Source organism: Bicyclus anynana, chromosome 10, assembly GCF_947172395.1.
Source record: "Bicyclus anynana chromosome 10, ilBicAnyn1.1, whole genome shotgun sequence".
Lineage (NCBI taxonomy): Eukaryota > Metazoa > Arthropoda > Insecta > Lepidoptera > Nymphalidae > Bicyclus > Bicyclus anynana.
Genome location: NC_069092.1, coordinates 12,914,030 through 12,932,827, shown reverse-complemented (window position 1 = coordinate 12,932,827; position 18,798 = coordinate 12,914,030). Strand labels below are relative to the sequence as shown.

General features: G+C 35.1%; 1 protein-coding gene across 1 annotated transcript in view; it reads right to left on the bottom strand.

Moving 5' to 3' along the window:
- Window positions 1–18,798, bottom strand: part of LOC112046928 (uncharacterized) — a 115,347-nt gene that overhangs the window by 15,390 nt on the left and 81,159 nt on the right. The window contains exons 6-7 of the mRNA XM_052883785.1: window positions 7,031–7,207; window positions 6,481–6,603 (exon numbers count right to left, since the gene is read on the bottom strand). Coding sequence (XP_052739745.1) covers window positions 6,481–6,603; window positions 7,031–7,207 — 300 coding nt within the window. The remainder of the gene's footprint in view (window positions 1–6,480; window positions 6,604–7,030; window positions 7,208–18,798) is intronic.

Here is an 18,798-nt window from a genome sequence, read left to right as displayed (position 1 = left end):
GTGTGTGTGTAAGTGTGTATGTATGTTTGTTTCTCCTTTACGCAACGGCTACTGTAGTGATTTGGCTGAAATTCAGATTGGAAATAGATTTTACTGTGGATTAACACTACTTTTTATCCCGAAAAGATCTATGGTTCCCGCGGGAATTGTGAAAAACTAAATTCCACGCGGATGAAGTCGCAGGCATCCGCTAGTATGATATAAACTTGCGAGGATTTTAAACATAAGCCTCACGGTAATATTTTATGTTTAATCGAAAGTTGGAACCGAGAAAATGTTAAATACATGACAGGACCCTGAGTTGACTCAACGATAAACCCTGTACCACACAAAAAGCAAATAAAACGACTGTTAATTTTTCACACCCTAATCTCCAATTTATAGACGTCAATTGAGTAACGGAACGTTACATTAAAATCCGTGATAATGCTCATCAATACCTACCTGAAAAAAACTTTAGGGTGCTTATACACGGTCAATATTTTTTTATGATTTACTAAAGAAAAATATTATTCAAGTTCGGTATCATTTATTTCTAGGTAAGGTAAGGTTCAAGCAATTTTAAAATGACAAGTTTGACTCTTTACCATCGTTTCGGAAGATAGATTTATACTAGAAACTGTCAACCAGTATCTCTGCAGTTGCCTTTCCCAATAGAGGAGTTTCATTTTAACACAGTTCTAAAACCTATGAACTGGGAGGTCCATAACAGCCAGATTGGATGTTGTTTATTCACTCAACCCTACGAAGCATTTTTTTGTATAAACCTACCAAAATTGGGAAAAGTTTTGTTCTGTGACTTGAATGTAAAAATCACAGAACAAAAGTAGTAGTAAGTAAACGTTGATGCAAAAAACTGATATTGTCTATCTAAAAATTGACACACGAATTTCCTACTATGGAAAGAATAACATCGTTAGGTTTGTATTCAAAATTAATTGCCGAGTATGCCTAGCATGCGACTAACGACAACCAATCGTGGCGCAACCGCAAAAACCGCTATCTCTTTCAATGCGTTCTGACGAAAGAGATAGAACTGGGACTACTCAGCCGCTATTCGGCTCGACATTTCTCTATCACGAGATATCTTTGGTCGCATGCTAGGCCTACAGGTGTGTTTATCTTACAGAAAATCTGCCGTCTACGATCAGCCTTACTGGATTCTTCAATAGCAATATAAATGAACGGTAAACTTGACTTTGTTATTTTATTCATACAAAATGTATGTACAAAAATCCTATTGTCTTCGTTTGTCGTCTGACAACAAGCTGTTATGCGGCACAAAAAATGTTGTCCCACATTTAATCAAAGCCTATTTTGTTAATGTATTCTTCGTAGCCTCGGATCGTTTATTTGTTCTTTAATAAAACCAAACGTCTTGAGTTTAAACTTCAAGTATTTGATAGAATAAAGGGTTATATCTTTCATTGATAAAGAGCATTGTTTTAATCTTTTTAAAAGTGCCTTTTCAAATAAATGATAGTATGTCTCCACAGGTATGTTTAGATCGTTCGGTAAATTAGAGATCTCTTTTTCAAGAGTCGTGTGATCTACAGAGTGCCCGAGATCGTTTTACACTATTTGTTTTTAATGTTAATATTATCAATCTGTGGTCGCTTGGATGTAATAATTTGCGAACTGTGGAATAGTTTTCTACATATTTCGGAGCATTTGTGAGCAAGTAGTCAATTTTTTGTCTTGCCGTCTGGCGAAAGCCATGTCCACCTTAGCTTATCAGGTTTTATGAATAATGTATTTGTTATTTTTAGTTTATGCTGCAAACGAAAATTTAGGAACATTTGACCGTTTCATTCCGATTTTAAGCTATTGCATAGCTTTTATCGCGGGCTTTGAGCGTGACGACGTAAGAAAAATAAACCTAACACCCGAGCCGTGCACCAAGTTAAGTCCGATTTGAAAAATTATTTCAGTGTTAGATAACCCATTTATCGAGGAAGGTTATAGGCTATATTTTATCCCCGTATTTCTACGGGAACAGGAACCACGCGGGTGAAACCGCGTGGCGTCTACTAGTCCACGATATCACGATAAATGGTCATAAGATTTAAAAAATAACACTGAATTGCAAAACGGAAGAAAGCAGTAATAAGTCACAAACGTTTGTAAGTGCCCACGAATAAACTATGCTCTTAGAATTTACGACTATAATTTACTCTGTAAGTTATTATGAACAAATATTAATGCACCTATTAAAACTAATAATTCGCATCGCATAGATAATAAAATGTGTCACGTAATAAGAACACTTTTGGTTTTATTTTTAGGCTAACATCGTAACGTCTCGCCCGCGCAGTTGGCGTTCCCGTGGGGATACGGGGATAAATAAATTATATTACTCGGTGAAGATGTAACTTTCTAATGAAGAAATAATTTTTAAATCGGTTGAGCAGAGTAGAGGCTAAGCTATATTTTATTCCTGGTATTCCCATGGGATATAAAGCCGTGATAGCCCAATGGACATGATCTCTGCCTCCGATTCCGAAGGGTGTAGGTTCAAATCCCGTCAGGAGCATGCATCTCCGACTTTTCAGTTGTGTGCATTTTAAGAAATTAAATATCACGTGTCTCAAACGGTGAAGAAAAACATCGTGAGGAAACCTGCTTAACTGAGAAATTTATTGATACTCTGCGTGTGTGAAGTCTGCTAATCCGCCAGCCAGCCAGCCAGCCAGCGTGTTGGACTATTGGCCTAACCCCTCTCATTCTGAGAGGAGCAGTGCTCCTCTCAAGCTCAGCAGTGAGCTGAATATGGGTTGATAATGATTCCCACGGGAATTAAAACTACGCGGGTAAAACTGCAAAGTTCTACTGAAGTAAACTATAGGTTTTGCAAACTTACAGGACTATAAAAATACAATTATGTGTTAGTATAATAGGTAAGTTTTGGACTGTGTTTAATTTAGCAATAGTTAGATTTAGTGCTCTTTTTACTTGGCATTGATAACACTAAAACGGTAGTAAACAGCTGTTTATATGCTTCCTCGTAAGATTATAAAGACTTTAAACTTTCGAGGTATAAGTATTCAATATTACTTACTTAATTTTGTAATTTCGAAAGTGAGTTTGTATGTTTGTTTGTTTTTTACGTATACCTAATTGTAGGTTACGTAGTTTAGACGTGAAACCTTAACTACTTAACCTGCAGTAATGTTAGCCAATCAAGTAAGCTCAATCACCCAAGCTAACACACAATCAGTTTTATCGGCTGTCAAGCCGATAGCGCTGCAGGCATGTGATCTTAGTTGATCGTCAGTGGCTGATATTAGGTTCAATAAAAACCTACCAAGAATAAATTAGGTAGATACGGTGTAGGTACAGTCCAAAAAATAGGTATCTATTAATTTATTAAGTAGATAATATTGCCTGAGTTATGAAAATCAATTAATTAAAAAAATATCTAGTTGCAAATTGTGAGGCCACAAAAAGCTCAGTAAATACAAAAGCTGCGGACGCAAAACGCATTTTAAATCGACAACATTTATTCTTAAAATATCATAAATAACTGCTTTTCGCAAAAATTCTCGATATTAATGACTTGTTTTACTCATTATAAAAAACCGACAAAGTGCGTGTCGGACTGGCGCATGAAGTATTCCGTACCATTCTCTATAAAAACGGCAAAAAAATCATTTTTGTTGTATGGGAGCATCCTTAAATATTGTTTTTATTCGATTTATTCGTAAGTATTTTTTTTTATTATTTAAAAGTTAGCCCTTGACTACAATCTCACCTAATGGTAAATGATGATGCAATCTAAGATGGAAGCGGGCTAACTTGTTAGGAGGAGGATAAAAATCCACAACAACAGAAATACATCGTCTGTGTCAACTATCTAACTATCACAGTTTATCAGATACAGCCAGTAATATGTCGCGTTTTACCCTTTGGCTACAGAACCCTAATTATAAAAACAAATAATCTAGAATATAGAAACCTGTTCCTAGTAGAGAAATGATTTTTAATTTATTTAAATGTTTAATATTAATATTTTCTATGCAACCTTGCTAATGTTCTTTACCGTTTCCAATGGTAAAAAGCAAGCGGGTTTTAATGTCTGAATGGTTATCAAAACTTGATAGGTGAGTTTTCAACACATATACGTGAATCCAATATTGGCCCAATAAAATATTACAAAAGTACAGTTTTACGCGCATGATATACAGTTTCAATCGATCAAGTATTAATAATTTTCGCAAAAAAAAGACTTCGAAGTGTTTCTGTATTAGACGCCCGCGACTAGTGAAATTTAGTTTTTCACAAATCCCTCAGGAACCATGGATTTTTCAGAGATAAAAAGTAGCCTATGTGTTAATCCAGGCTATAATATATCTTGATACCAAATTTGAGCTAATTCGGTTCAGTAGTCGAGGTGTGAAAGAGTCACAAACATTCATATCATCAAAAGCATCAGTTTTTGCAAATCTCGGGAAACCATGGATATTTTCGGGATATAAAGTTCCCTATGTATATTTAATCTATTTCCATTCCAAATTTCATCCAAATTGCTTCAGTAGTAGCGGCGTTAAAGACACAAAATTACAAAACCGATTTTCATGAAAATTAAATGCGATTATTCTACGAGCAGTACTAATAGTAGACCAAAGTATACTCTTTCAAACAAAAAAAAATAGTTATCAAGATTAGTTTTTAAATGACGAAGTTATAAGGTAACAAACATTAAAAAAAACTTTTTTTGAAGTCGGTTGAAAAGTATTAAGTTAAGCAAAAGAGAAATATATTCATAAACTCTTACCCTACAGCAAATAAAGTAATCTTACTTTATCTCTTTGAAAGACGATTTGTTAAGCATTGTTTGCTTAATGACGGGACCATTAGTAGGTGCGTATTGAATATCTCACAAGGTTATCTGTAAGGTTGTTAAGGAAATAACTCTATGTTAAAGCTTTACTACAACCTATATTCACAACACTGTATTGCTTTTTAAAGACATTCTTAATTTCTCACTGATAAAGCTTCAAATAATACAAGAGGGCACTTAGTTTTTAACGTTAACATAAGTACTTAGTTTGCTATAAACGTTAAAACCTATTTACTGATTACAGTTATCTCTAAGATTGTCACACCTATAAGGTCAGTACCATTTGGGTTATGTTGACAATGCGTCGAAAAATTACTTCAATCAATCAGATTTAAATTGAATGTATTTGCGTAAAAAAATGTAATCTATACCTACTAATATTATAAAGCTGAAGAGTTTGTTTGTTTGTTTGACTGAACGCGCTAATCTCAGCAACGATTTCAAAAAATCTTTCAGTGTTAGATAGCCCATTTATCGAGGAAGGTTATAGGCTATGTATTATCACCATATTCTTACGGGAACGGGAACCACGCGGGTGAAACCGCGCGGCGTCATCGGTTATGTAGCTAGAGAACTCTCTGATAAGTGTCGGATAGTCTAAACCACAGAACAGAAAGCACTTAAGTTGTTTACTCCTTAAATCTGTAGTGTAAACTGCAGTTCGTTCCATGCAAGATGGTGCGGGTGACAGTTCATTTCACTCTTGTAAGTTCGCCGCGATTCACGATAAGAGTTCGTATTATAAAAAAAATCAAGTCTAAATTTAAATTTAAAAAATTATTGAACCGATTTCTCCTCGACAAACAGATGGAATTCCAGCATCATGTGGCGGAGTTTTCTTTCTTATAGCAAATATTTATATATTATACTATGTGTAACTTATATGTGTAATCAATATTATATTTATTAATGTACAAATTTAGTAATTATTCATTCATATTACATTTTTATATAAATATTCTTTTTCTTTTTTTATTTATTATGTAGTTATAGTAAGTAAATATAATAATAATAGTATAGTTATTAAACTTGGGAATAAATTTGATTGTTGGTTTTAATACTGTAGGTACTTTAATGTTATATAATTTTTCTTTTTGTTCTTTTTTATATGTTTTAAACTAGTTATAAGTTTTAATTTGGTGCAAATCAGGAGATGTTGACTCTACAACGTGCAATTGCACGTTGTAGAGTCAACATCTCCTGAGGATGCTCCGGGATACGTTGTAGAGTCAACAAAGTCACGTTTCGGGGTGAAACGTACGTAGAGAGTATTTTGTCGGACCTGGGTGACGTTGTCGCATGGGTTCGCCGAATTTTCGCGGATGATAGCAAAATAAATAAATCATTATATAATGAAAATACGTTTATTCACTTTTAGTGGTAAAACCAGTCCAAATAGTGTTTCAGCTTTCATAATTCATGGCAATCAAATCGAATCAAATTTTATCTATTCACAATACATTCCTGTATTTTGGTCATAAGAATTCATATATGTACCAAATATCAATCGGATTGGTCCAGTACATTAGGAGAAAACAGACAGACCTTACAATGTGCGCGAGGGGGATTATAAGGATTCCGTTTTTGTACTACGTACGTTCGGAATCTTAAAAATAAACCAAATATTATGAAGTACGTACCTCGGTAATCATTGATGGCAACCACCAAAGTCAAGGTGGAGCCTAGAGGAACGATGCCAGACACCGGCGGCGCCCATGGACCCTTGCCAGCTTGGATCTCCATCCAGCAATCAACATTGTCACCTGTTAACACGATTAGTTTTTATTTTAATAAAAAAAGTTAAGGACACTTATAGATTTACACTTTGCTTGGTCCGTTAATTATTATCATTATAAAAAAAATGTTTTAACATTTTTCTGATCAAGCAAAGTCTGTTTTAGAATAGGTAGGTCTACCAATGCAAAATGCATTCGTAATTAAAAATAATTAATTAATTCAACAAAATCATGTCGGATCAGACTTAACTGATTGGGAGATTGCTTAACTCCTATGGATTTTTAGCTGTATGTAGCTGTTTTTTTGTATGAAGTATAAAATCTATGTTTAGCAAATACAAATATCTTTATAAACGTAGGGAATTCCATCATAAAGCTTTGATTTATCACCGCAAAAAAGCGCTCATCTAAATGTTCTCACGTTAAGCCAAGGAAAGGGTATCTAAGGTCTTACCTCTGAAATCCAACTGCACGACATCCAGATCAGCGATAACCATTGGCGGCTTGGAGGCTGTCTTCTCGTAATCGTTGAACCATTCGCATCGCAACCTCTTCGCCTCGTCCCACACCTCGAGCAGATCTTTGTCGTATTGCACCACGACCGTGTTCTCGTAAAACTGGCCGTGAAGATCTGCAAAAGAAGCATCGATACATCACTACTACATACATCACTATCAACCTAGTTTTAACTACTAGAGGGCCAGGCCTTCCTCCTTACAGAAGAGAGGATATGGACAGTCCAGGATTAGCCTAGCCAGGTTAGCCTGTAAGCTATTTCTTAGGGTTTTCCGTCTAGGGTATTCAACGCAGAGACATGAGAGAAAAAAACGAGCATACAAAAGTTAATGCTATTTCAAAATCCGCACGTTTGAAATTATCGATTGATAAAATTGGAAAAATGTTACAAATACAATACAGCAGACAGAATGTGACTTTTATTGATCACCAGCATGCTTATAACGAGTAAAGAGATTAGCCAAAATTCAATCGGGAGGACATCTTTTGTTATTTATATTGACTGTTGTAACAAACCACTATAGTAGATATGCGCCTTTTTAGTCTACTCTGACGTTGTAGGACATCAAACTGCACAGCTATTATAATTATAGTAGCGCAACTTAATGCCTCGTGTTCAGAGCAGACAATAATTGGCGAATACTGATTGGCAATTAGATAATGGTTCATCACAACATTAAATAAATAAGTATGTCCTCCTGGCCAATGGCCAATCTCTCTTCAAGACTAGCCATCAGCGCAGGACATAAAGATATAGTGTGTAGGAATAGATTAGGCATACAAATCTTAGTTATGTCATGAACAAAGATTAGATCTTGATGCAATAAGGCATCTTCGAAAGACCAGCTCAAAGTTTTCTTTTACAGTACGTAATCGAGCACAGAAAATTGTCACAATAGTGACAAGAATGATAAGCAATATAAATATTTTGCAATACATAAAATTAAAAGAACTAAATAAATATTTCATTTTATTTTGGTGACAAATTGGTTTGATTGCGATCTCCGTAGACGTCAAGAGCTCCACCTTTAGCTGAGGTTTAGTCTATTTTCAAAAGTCTAAGGACTGACAGTTGTATGGGCCAATAGAATAGGATTCGACACTGCTAATATGCGCTAAGACATTTCCGACAAGATGCCTATTAAAAGAGACTGCCTGGAACACTGCACCCATCCCATTCCCATCCCAGACGCCACGCGGTTCTATCTGCGTACCTCCCGCTCCCTTGGGAATACGGGAATAAAATATATGTTCATTACATTACTTACGAGCGCACACATGAACAATTTTGTCTTTAATTCCTTTATATATTTATGTATATATAGTTTTTACACTTGAACACACAACTCGCCATTATAGACGATATTTAGGTATTATTTGTTTAAAAACCGTTCGTTGTTGACCACAACTTACATTGAGTTGTGTATAATTTTCCTCTTTTGAGCGCCTCATTTTTCATGCGCTAGTAACACATCTAACAGTATTTAATATCATTGGTTCTAAGTAAGGTAACTCACTTAGTTATAATTTACACTCTTCATAGAGTCCTTACTTAGAGTAAATTATAACAACATAATAATCTACTATAAAAACTGTCAAAGAGAAGTTTATAATATAATTAAATCAGGTTACGTTAGTGGCAAGGAAACTTAGCGGCCCATTAGTAAGCGTGTACTAAACACCCTATTACTTTGTGCTATTAGAGACTCCGCGGGAGATGTTTGTGTTAAATACTTCCATTTCTAGATAAACGTAATATGTATTTTAAAGAGAATTCCTTTCGAAAAGGGACCAAAATCATTACGAACATAAATTATGTTTGCCCTGATGTACCCAATAGATACCCGAGGTTAGAAGTCATTTAGCAATAATAAATAATTATTTGTGGTATAGGTGAGCCTTGATAGCCCAGTGGATACTCCGCCTCCGATTGCGGAGAGTGTGGGTTCGAATCCAGTCCGAGGCATGCAACTCCAACTTTTCAGTTGTATGCATTTTTTTAAAAAATAAATATTACGTGTCTCAAACGATGAAGGAAAAACATCGTGAGGAAACCTGCATACCAGATAATTTCCTTAATTCTCTGCGTTTGTGAAGTGGCAGACTTCCGTATAGGGCAGCTTGGTGGTTATTGGCCTAACCGCTCTCATTCTGAGAGTAGACTCGAGCTCAGCAGTGAACAGAAAATGGGTTGATAATAATAATAATATGGTTGTTTCAGTCAATGGTCTTATAGCGAAAAGCTTCGACCAACATCTTAAGAAGCTTTCACTTAACTGTTGGATCAAGAAGGCAGTGATTCTTGAGACGGCGCGTATTGTGAGGAGGTTTCTCACTCTGGAGCCCTGACCACCGGTTGCTTGGGCACTCAAATGTCCCGCAGCGGGAGGGTTTATTTTTTTTATAAATAAAAAAATAATAATAATGAGAAGGTGAATAACATAAATTGAAAATAAATAGGATTTAATTTACAAATCCTTATTATTGCTAAACCTATAAGCGGATGAACTCGTGCAAAAAGTTGAAGTCGTCCAAAGAACGCGGATCGGTCCAGAAGTCGAGTAGCAAGAGACGACACGCAAGCGATTATCACCCTTAGCGTTGATAACTTACATCTCGTCGCTACCGCCATTCATTAGGACATCAATCTCGAAGCTGACATCGCATCCGTCAAATCTAAACTCTATATTCTAAGCTATAAAATTGAATTTACATTGTCGCAGCGTGTCAACGGGCGATGGGTGCGCTTAAAGTCGTAAATACCCGGTCACGTGGGGAAGGAAATACGCTCGGCGTTAGTGGATGCAGGATTGGCGTCGCCATGCCGGGCTGTTGCGGGAATATGGGCGAGTGCGGTGCTATGCGGTGCGACGGGTAGCGATTCCGAGAAACAATGAGCGCGCAACGAAGAAGGCGCGGTTCGCCCGTTACTCCACACTAGGGGACAGAACTAGGAATCGGAACGAGAAAAAAAAGGTGAACGCGAGCAGGACTGCCGTTTCAGAGAGTTCCGTATACATTTTTAAAATTTACTCGCAGAAATTATGATTTAATTTATTTTATAACTAGATATACCTAAGATAAAATACATAAGTTAACACATTGTTTGATTAAAGTTACGTCGTGTCGTCCCCACGCAATAATGTTATTAAATTAAATAAGGCAAGGTCGTACATCGACATAAGTTGTAAGTTGTTGTAATTGTCTCCGACAATATTACAGTATTATTTCCTTAGAGGGCACGAATTGATGAAGTTTTGATGATTATATTGTGTAGTGTGTATATGTGGTAGCGCATAATGTAATAAAGTAATTTTAATTTAAATACATAGAAAAAAGAATAATTTTACTCAGTGGTAGCTCAATAGAATACCAACTCCGCGTGGAATTCAGTTTATCACAAATCCCGCGGGAACCATGGATTTTTCCGGGATGAAAAGTAGTTGCGTACACCCTACTTTATGTAGGTTTTGAGACAACTTTTAGGGTGTCATTATACAAGTATTTACAGACTTACATCTCGAATTCCGAGATTTTTACCTATTTTAAGCTTAAATGACAGGACTATTCAGGCATATTTTCAAATGATAAAAATTCATTAATACAGGCTCGAATTAATAACCGAGTTTGACACAATATTTAAAAAAGTGTAACTTAGCATTAGTCCAAAATTGTATACGGAACCCTATAAACTGAAATGAGACCGTATACCCGTACCGTGGAACCTGGACGGGTGATTTATCGCTAAATGGTTACACAGATAATTACACACGGTTTTAGCGATGTAATAATGAATTGTTTTTATTAGCCCGTAAACTCGTAGCGCTTTTATTTTAATGCTTCGGGATCATTAGAGTTTGTTTATCTTGATTACAGTAATTTTCAAATATAAAGAAGGATTCCGTGATGACGCAAATAAAAATAGTTATCGTAACTGACATAACATAAGCCTTAGTATCTGAATGGGAGAAAGAACAAGGGAATTCGAGAGATCTCAGGTTGAGTTCGTCGCACCCAATAATTATATAATATGGTTAGTCATAATAAATTTTAGTTTTTTGTATATTTTGTAATTTATAATATTTTTTATAGTCATTCTGTGTTGTGCAATTATTAATAAGCAAGGATATATATATGAAAGAATAATATTATGGACATGGAAGAAGATTTATGTAGGTAGGTAGGTAGGTACATCACCTAAAAAAATATTTTTTTAAACCAATTTCAAAAGGTTCTGTATTGCACATGTCTCTATATACCTATGTGTTTAGATCTACGGATCGTCAATAATCTATCTAATTTAAATTGAGTTTTTGGTTTTTAAATACACACTTTTCGAAGAGCAATTAATAATTCAATTATTAAGGAACAATCAATAAGTAAGGATTATTTATCACTTAGCCAAATGTGATTCTGCTACCATCAAAGAGTATTCTTATGTCAGTTAAGAATGATATTTTTTGATAGTAAAACAATTACATAGGTCCATTTTATTTCAACGTTACAGTTATCGATTCGTTCCTTCGATTATAGACATCGTACTAAAGGTGCAACAAGTGATTATGAAACAGCAAACGCCTGCCCGCTGTTGTATGAAACAAAAATCCCATCTGTTCCTGTCACATGAATGAAAAACGTAGCATAGGTGTTAAAGCACAATAAACCTACTCTCACTAGGGTTGCCACCACGAGTACTACGCCAGATACCCGATATTTTACGTCACTCGGATGTTTTCACACCTCAAGTATGAGCTCTTTCGGCACAAAAATTTGGTCGGTCCCAACAACCGATTATCATAGGAGACGTTTTTAAATAGACGTTCCGTTCAGCCCTCTAACTCGAATCCAGCAGTGCTTTTTCACTCACGTCGTGAGATAAATCTTTTACTAAAACTACATTTTCACTGACAGTAGTAAATTTTTCAAACAATACTATATACTACTATACTACAATAATGCTATATACTACTATACTACTATACTATATTTTTACAAACGTTTTTTGATAATAAAATGGTATACGAAGTAATATGATGATTTGTTGTCTTTAGGCAGGAATTTAAATAATTTCTATAAGAAGCATGAAGCATTATATATGCAGCATTCATTATAAGCGTTATACATATTTAAAAATTACACACAGTCAATAATAGGTATGTCTATGAAACAAGCCTACAAGATTTTTTATTTTTATTCTTTACAAGTTAGCCCTTGACTACAATCTCACCTCATGGTAAGTAATGATGAAATCTAAGATGGAAGCGGGCAACTTGTTAGGAGGAGGATGAAATCCACACCCCTTTCGGTTTCCACAGGCCGTCGTACCTGAACGCTAAATCGCTTGGCGGTACGTCTTTGTCGGTAGGATGGTAACTAGCCACGGCCAAAGCCTCCCACCAGCCAGACCTGGACCTCAATCGTTCCAGCCGGGGATCGAACACAGGATCTCCGTCTTGTAAGTCCACTGCGCATACCACTGCGCTACAGAGGCCGTCAAAGGCCTACAAGTATTAGAATATTGTTGTTAATAAATTCATTTATTACATGTGGCAACCCTAACTGATACCTGCCTACATACGTAAAGGTTACACCGGAAACGGCTGAGGGAATGCAGTCTTACTTGAGGCTTCTATGTATTTGTCACATAAATAATGTCCGCCAAGTGTCCGACTGATCTTTGATAAGTTCTTAGATACGATCGACTATCTATACTCAATAGACGATACATACTACAATTATATGAAGCACCTTGAATTTTCTACATATTTAAATATTTTTCACATTAGATAGAGTGTAAAAAACATTAAAAATAAACAAGAAAGCATAGAAAGTATTTAAGTTAAAGTATGCATGAATCCAAAGGTCATTTGTGTTTATGTTTTCTCGGAAAATAAACTAACAAGAAATGGGTTTTTTTTTAAACATCCATTCTCGTTATATGCTTAAACCTAATTTTTCTCGTAAATCATAGAGGTTGGTATTTGATAAAATTGAGGTTATTTTTAAGATTATTTTAGAACTAGAGTCTATGATGAAAAATATTGTTTTATACTTGGACAATTGTCTGGACACTTGAAACCTGCTACAACTCTGAGACACGATTCAATCTCCATGCTACCTTACTTAACCTGTAGTAAGAGCATGGCCTGACATAATTTCAGCTTTTATATAAAGAGGAAGGTCTAGCTATTACAGTCTCTCGTGATCTTCTTCTCGTTATCTCTTATACAATCATCATCATCATATCAGCCGATGGACGTCCACAACAGGGCATAGGCCTTTTGTATAGACTTCCAAACATCACGATCCTGAGCCGCCTGCATCCAGCAAATCCCTGCGACTCGCTTGATGTCGTCAGTCCACCTGGTGGGGGGTCGATCAACGCTGCGTTTTGCAGTGCGGTGTTGCTATTCCAGCACTTTGGAACCCCAACGTCTATCGCTTCTTCGAACTATATATACAATAGGTATATCAAATTATTTATTACCGGATTAAACCCGGGCATTGAATTAGAGCCACCTGAAATGCTTTACGTAACTGCGATTCGATGTAGAAATGACCTTTCTATCCCTTTATTGTGCATATCTATTTATACCGTTTGCCTTAAAGCTCGTAGGTGGTCATTTCCATAAAGCTGTGGTTGCACTAGGAGACAAATTATGTCGCGGTGACATACTATTAATCCCGGATGACTATGTCATTAAAATATTCATGTATACTAGCCAAAGTAAATATATGTAGGTACCACAGCACTAATTACTACTTAAGCATTTCTATTAGTAGGTATACATATAAGTTACGTTTACTCAATACTAGTAGGACTAAGTAAAATGTAATGGAGTAAAACTTTATAGGTCGAGGGATTATTATTTAACAATCAACTTAAACAAATCTTCTGCGATAGAACGTTTTGTAGAATTTAAAGATGAAAGCTTAAACATCAATCAGTATAAAATATACTAATTATCTTTATTTAAATTTATAGCCACTTTAATGTTAAAAAATAGTTTTATATTAGTTAAACTTAAAGAAGTTGTATGTAAATATGTTTTAAATATCTCGTTTAGTGAAATCTGTTATCTTGAGAATTAATAACCACCTATTTAAAAAAAAACAATATTTGCCCTATCTTTTAAATATGTCCAATATTCCCTTTCCCCTCCTGAGAAGACTTTTAGGAGTTTGGTATGACAATAGACCAGCGGACAGAAATCGAACCACGACTTCTAGGTGATGAGTCCGGTTCCTTTACCGTTGAACTAATAAGGTTTAAGTAACTCAGCTATGAGTAATGTGACAACCAAAACGATTCACGACTTTGTCTTCATATAGAGCGATATGTTGCCCAAAATTTCGTCGCATTTGTCTCCCAGTGTAACCAAAACCTTAAACCTTGCCTACATCAAGCAACAAAATCTTTGCTCTGCTATTTTAATAGCTAATTACTTAAATTACAGTCTATTTCAGCTTGCAGTATATTTACTTAGTGTAACAAATGTACTTATGATTGCCAGTTAGTACGATAATTCGTTACAATGTCGACGGGAAAAGTATTTGTTAACTTGAAACTACACTACGTAATACATCACAGTCGCAATAGATTAAGTTATCTATTAATGGATGTCATTGAACTTTTGTACTTGGTTTAATTGACGAAGATAGTAAAAAATACATGGAGGCTATAATTTAAAACAATGGTGAACGTTATTTATGAAATTTTTTAATTAATTAATTTATCATTAATAACTTTCTTTCTTTAAATTAGAACGTCTGTATATCTATCAGAGATAGTTTTGCAAAGCTAACTGAGCTTACTACCTCGATAGTCCAGAGGTTAGCTTCAGTCACGAGCTTTGAACTTTGCTTTCTTCATAGTTATCAACCCATATTCGGGTCACTGTTGAGCTCGAGTCTCCTCTCAGAATGAGAGGGGTTAGACCAATAGTCCACCACGCTGGCCCAATGTGGATTGGCAGACTTCACACACGCAGAGAATTGAGATAATTTCTTTGAAGCCGTAAACCACTGGACTTTGTTGATAATAAGAAACTAATGGATTTACAAAATTTGCTCAATAAATTAATTGTTCCAAACTTTACCAAGTCTAAGAAGAAGCTTACCAGCAAAATAAATGTCCACATCTTACATTTACTTCACTGATAATCACATGGAAAATAGATAGATTACAACTCCTGTCCAAATTCCGAAACGGTATATGACAAACTTTGGAGTTAAAATAAAACATAAACAAAAACAAACACAAAATATCATAAATCAAGTTAAAACAACGCAACGGGATGTAACTTTAGTACAAGTTTTTAAGTGAGCCGACAAATTTGTGAATGGGTTTATGACGTCATTAAAAGGAATGACAGCCGTTGACACTGTTACTAAATAAGTTAAGCACGATGCTGATTAACATTTCAAGTATCAAGATTTAACTATGTATTTAAGTATATTAAATAGTTGTCTCCAAAAGTCTGTAAAGTCGTAATGAATATTAAAATTTATTAGATTTGATAAGTTTTTATTTAAAAAATGTGTTTTAATCAGCATCAGAGTACCTAATATTAAAACGGATTAGTTTTTACGCAAAAAAGTTTTATTTTATTCAAAATGTTGAAGTGTCCTTGTTTTTTAAGACTATCTCTGTCGAAGGGGAAATTCAGATTACTACTAACTAGCAGCCCCGCAGTCTCACCAGCGTAATTCCCATTCCCATGGGAATACGGGGATAAAATACAGCCAATAACACTCACAAATAACGTGGCTTTCTAGTGGTAAAAGAATTGTCAAAATCGGTTATGTAGATCCAGAGGTAACCCAATAACAATACCACAAAATTTACCTCGTATAATATTAGTATAGATTATTATTTGTCTATTAGCTTCTAATAGTCCGCTTACTTTTTGCTAATTGATTTTATAATGTAGGTATCTCTTTAATTATGTGAACAGACAGACAGAAGGCAGAGGACTTTGGTTTATAATATGCATAGACAGTTGTAAAGTCTTCTCGTTAAGTTTATTGAAATTATATCAACAAGATAAGACTAATTACAATAATATATTCCATATAATATTACGGATCTCCAAAACGTTGTCGCGTGTCAAAATGACATTTTTTAAAATTTTGATCTTATCGTTTGTAATGACAAAAATAACCGTTTCGTTTAATGTCTCTACAACTTCATTTGAGCTGTGATCATTTCACGCTGTTTCATACCGGAAACATGAGTCAAACAACTTTTGATTTTTTGATGCATCAATGTTACCAATAAACTCGTAAATCCAGTAAGCATCAACATATACAACTACTACTAAATATAATACTACTAGCGGACGCCTGTCTTTGTCCGCGTGACCTCGTGAAACTCAATGTAAACATCCAACCCCTATTTCACCCCCTCCTGTGAATATTTTTGCATGTTTTATATGTAATAAATACTCCACTCATCATTTTACAAAAAGATAACTTGAAACGTGAACGAATTATTAAAAAAACTACAACCTCATTTTAACCCTTTAGGTTCCCCTAGGATTTTTAATATACTTATACACTATTATAATCGACAAACAAACATTAATTAACTAGAGAATGTTTAGGCCTACCACTTATTTTTCAGACAACTGGCCTGTATTGCTTGAGTCTCGCAATTGGACCTTCAAAAAGTAACATTGGTTATGCCAACTATACTTAGGGACACTATAAGCAATAAACGTAAAGAGTCACCTCTTCATTATTATATGTCCAGACATCATATTAGGTATATCATTCAAAAAACAGGATACCAAAATATATAGAATTTATGATGCAGTTGGAGGTAAACAGATCCTTCTTTAATCTCAACTTAATCAACTCGAATACTATACTCCCAATTACAGTCACATTAAAAAAAAAACAGGGTAAATTGGGATAGTCGCCACAGTGGGCTAGATGACTAAGTTAGCATGTAGCGAAAAGTTAACATCTTAATCAACTCAAATACGACACTACCGATTTCAGTCACGAAAAAAACATAGATAGGGTAAATATGGGATAGTCGCCCCAGTAGGATAGATGACTCAGTTAGCATGTTGCGACTAGTATAAACATTAGACTTGTTGTGTTTTGTTTTAATTTAATCTTACCCCCATCTACCCTTCCGAAAATATCGCACTTGGCTAGAACAAAAGTGTCGTAAACTGCGAGAGAAAATACATTTAAGCGACAACCGATTGGTGGATTTGGTTCGAATTAAATTTTATTGCGCTTTTATAATATTTGGCTATTTCAAAAAGCGTTACAACTATCCTATATTTACCCTATACACAGGCAAATACCAATCTACATACGGGTAAAAAAGGTTCGGATATCTTTAAGAAATCTTCGGTTTTTGTGCAATGCTTTACCATAAACTTGCGTAAATTTCCGATGCCCATTTATCTGATACAGTATCAGATATGTTATACCAAATGAAACTTTTCAAAATGCTCGCAAATTACACCAGAAAGCGGGTAAAGTTAGGACGCGCTTGTGTTATAAAATGTTTAATTTATAAAGCGTAACATAATACTGTGAACCTAAGATTGTATGTTTAGTAACTAATTGACATTAACACTGAACGCCTCCCAAGTTGCCTGTAGAGGCATCTGTTAAATGATGAAAACACATTTTACAAGGATAGAATTTTAAATCTAGACGGCCTCCGTGGCGCAGTGGTATGCGCGGTGGATTTACAAGACGGAGATCCTGGGTTCGATCCCCAGCTGGGCCGATTGATGGTTTCTCAATTGTTTCAGATCTGGCTGGTGGGAGACTTCAGCCGTGGCTAGTTACCACCCTACCGACAAAGACGATGTCGTGTACGAAACCGAAAGGGGTGTGGTTTTTCATCATCCTCCTAAAAATTTAGCCCGCTTCCATCTTAGATTGCATCATCACTTACCATCAGGTGAGATTGTAGTCAAGGGCTAACTTATAAACGATAATTAAAAAACGACTTTAGAAGAGTAAGCTATTTTGTTACTTTTGCATGCTAAGCGGTTTTTGCATTGATTAATATTTTTATTTATTCTAAAGAGTATTATTTTATTTAAAACACCACAATTAAAATAAAAGTGAATCAAATTTATATAACAAGAAAAAGAATACAAAAAGCGTCTTTATCGCTTAGTAACGATCTCTATCAGTATTTTTATTTTGCTTTAAATCTCGATTGTACTCGGATAAAAGAAAAGTATACAAACTCAAGGCTTAAATTAAAATTTTATACGAGAATAGATTTTAACTATTGATTAGATCAGAAAGATAAGAGATAAAGAGTTTCGGTTGCGCTTAATTTGTCACTTTAATGGTCTTAAAAACGTTCAAATGTTCCAGTTGCTTGCATGGATTAGGAGACAGAGGAAGGTAAAACAAGACCAAAAAAAATCTCGGCTTTTCGTGTGTAAAAATTTTTACAAAGGAGTTTGTATTGAGGAGTCCCAATATACATGCAATCTCGCCATTCTCCTTTTTGAGCTGCTAACTGGAGTATAGAAAGCTCTAATAAGTCGAAACAACATACTATAAAATCAAAGATACATCATGTTTTGTTAATTTATTGTTAACTAGCGGACGACCGCGACTTCGTCCGCGTGGAATTTAGTTTTTACAAATCCCCCGGTAACTATGGATTTTTCCGGGATAAAAAATAGCCTTTGGTTAATCCATGCTATAATATAT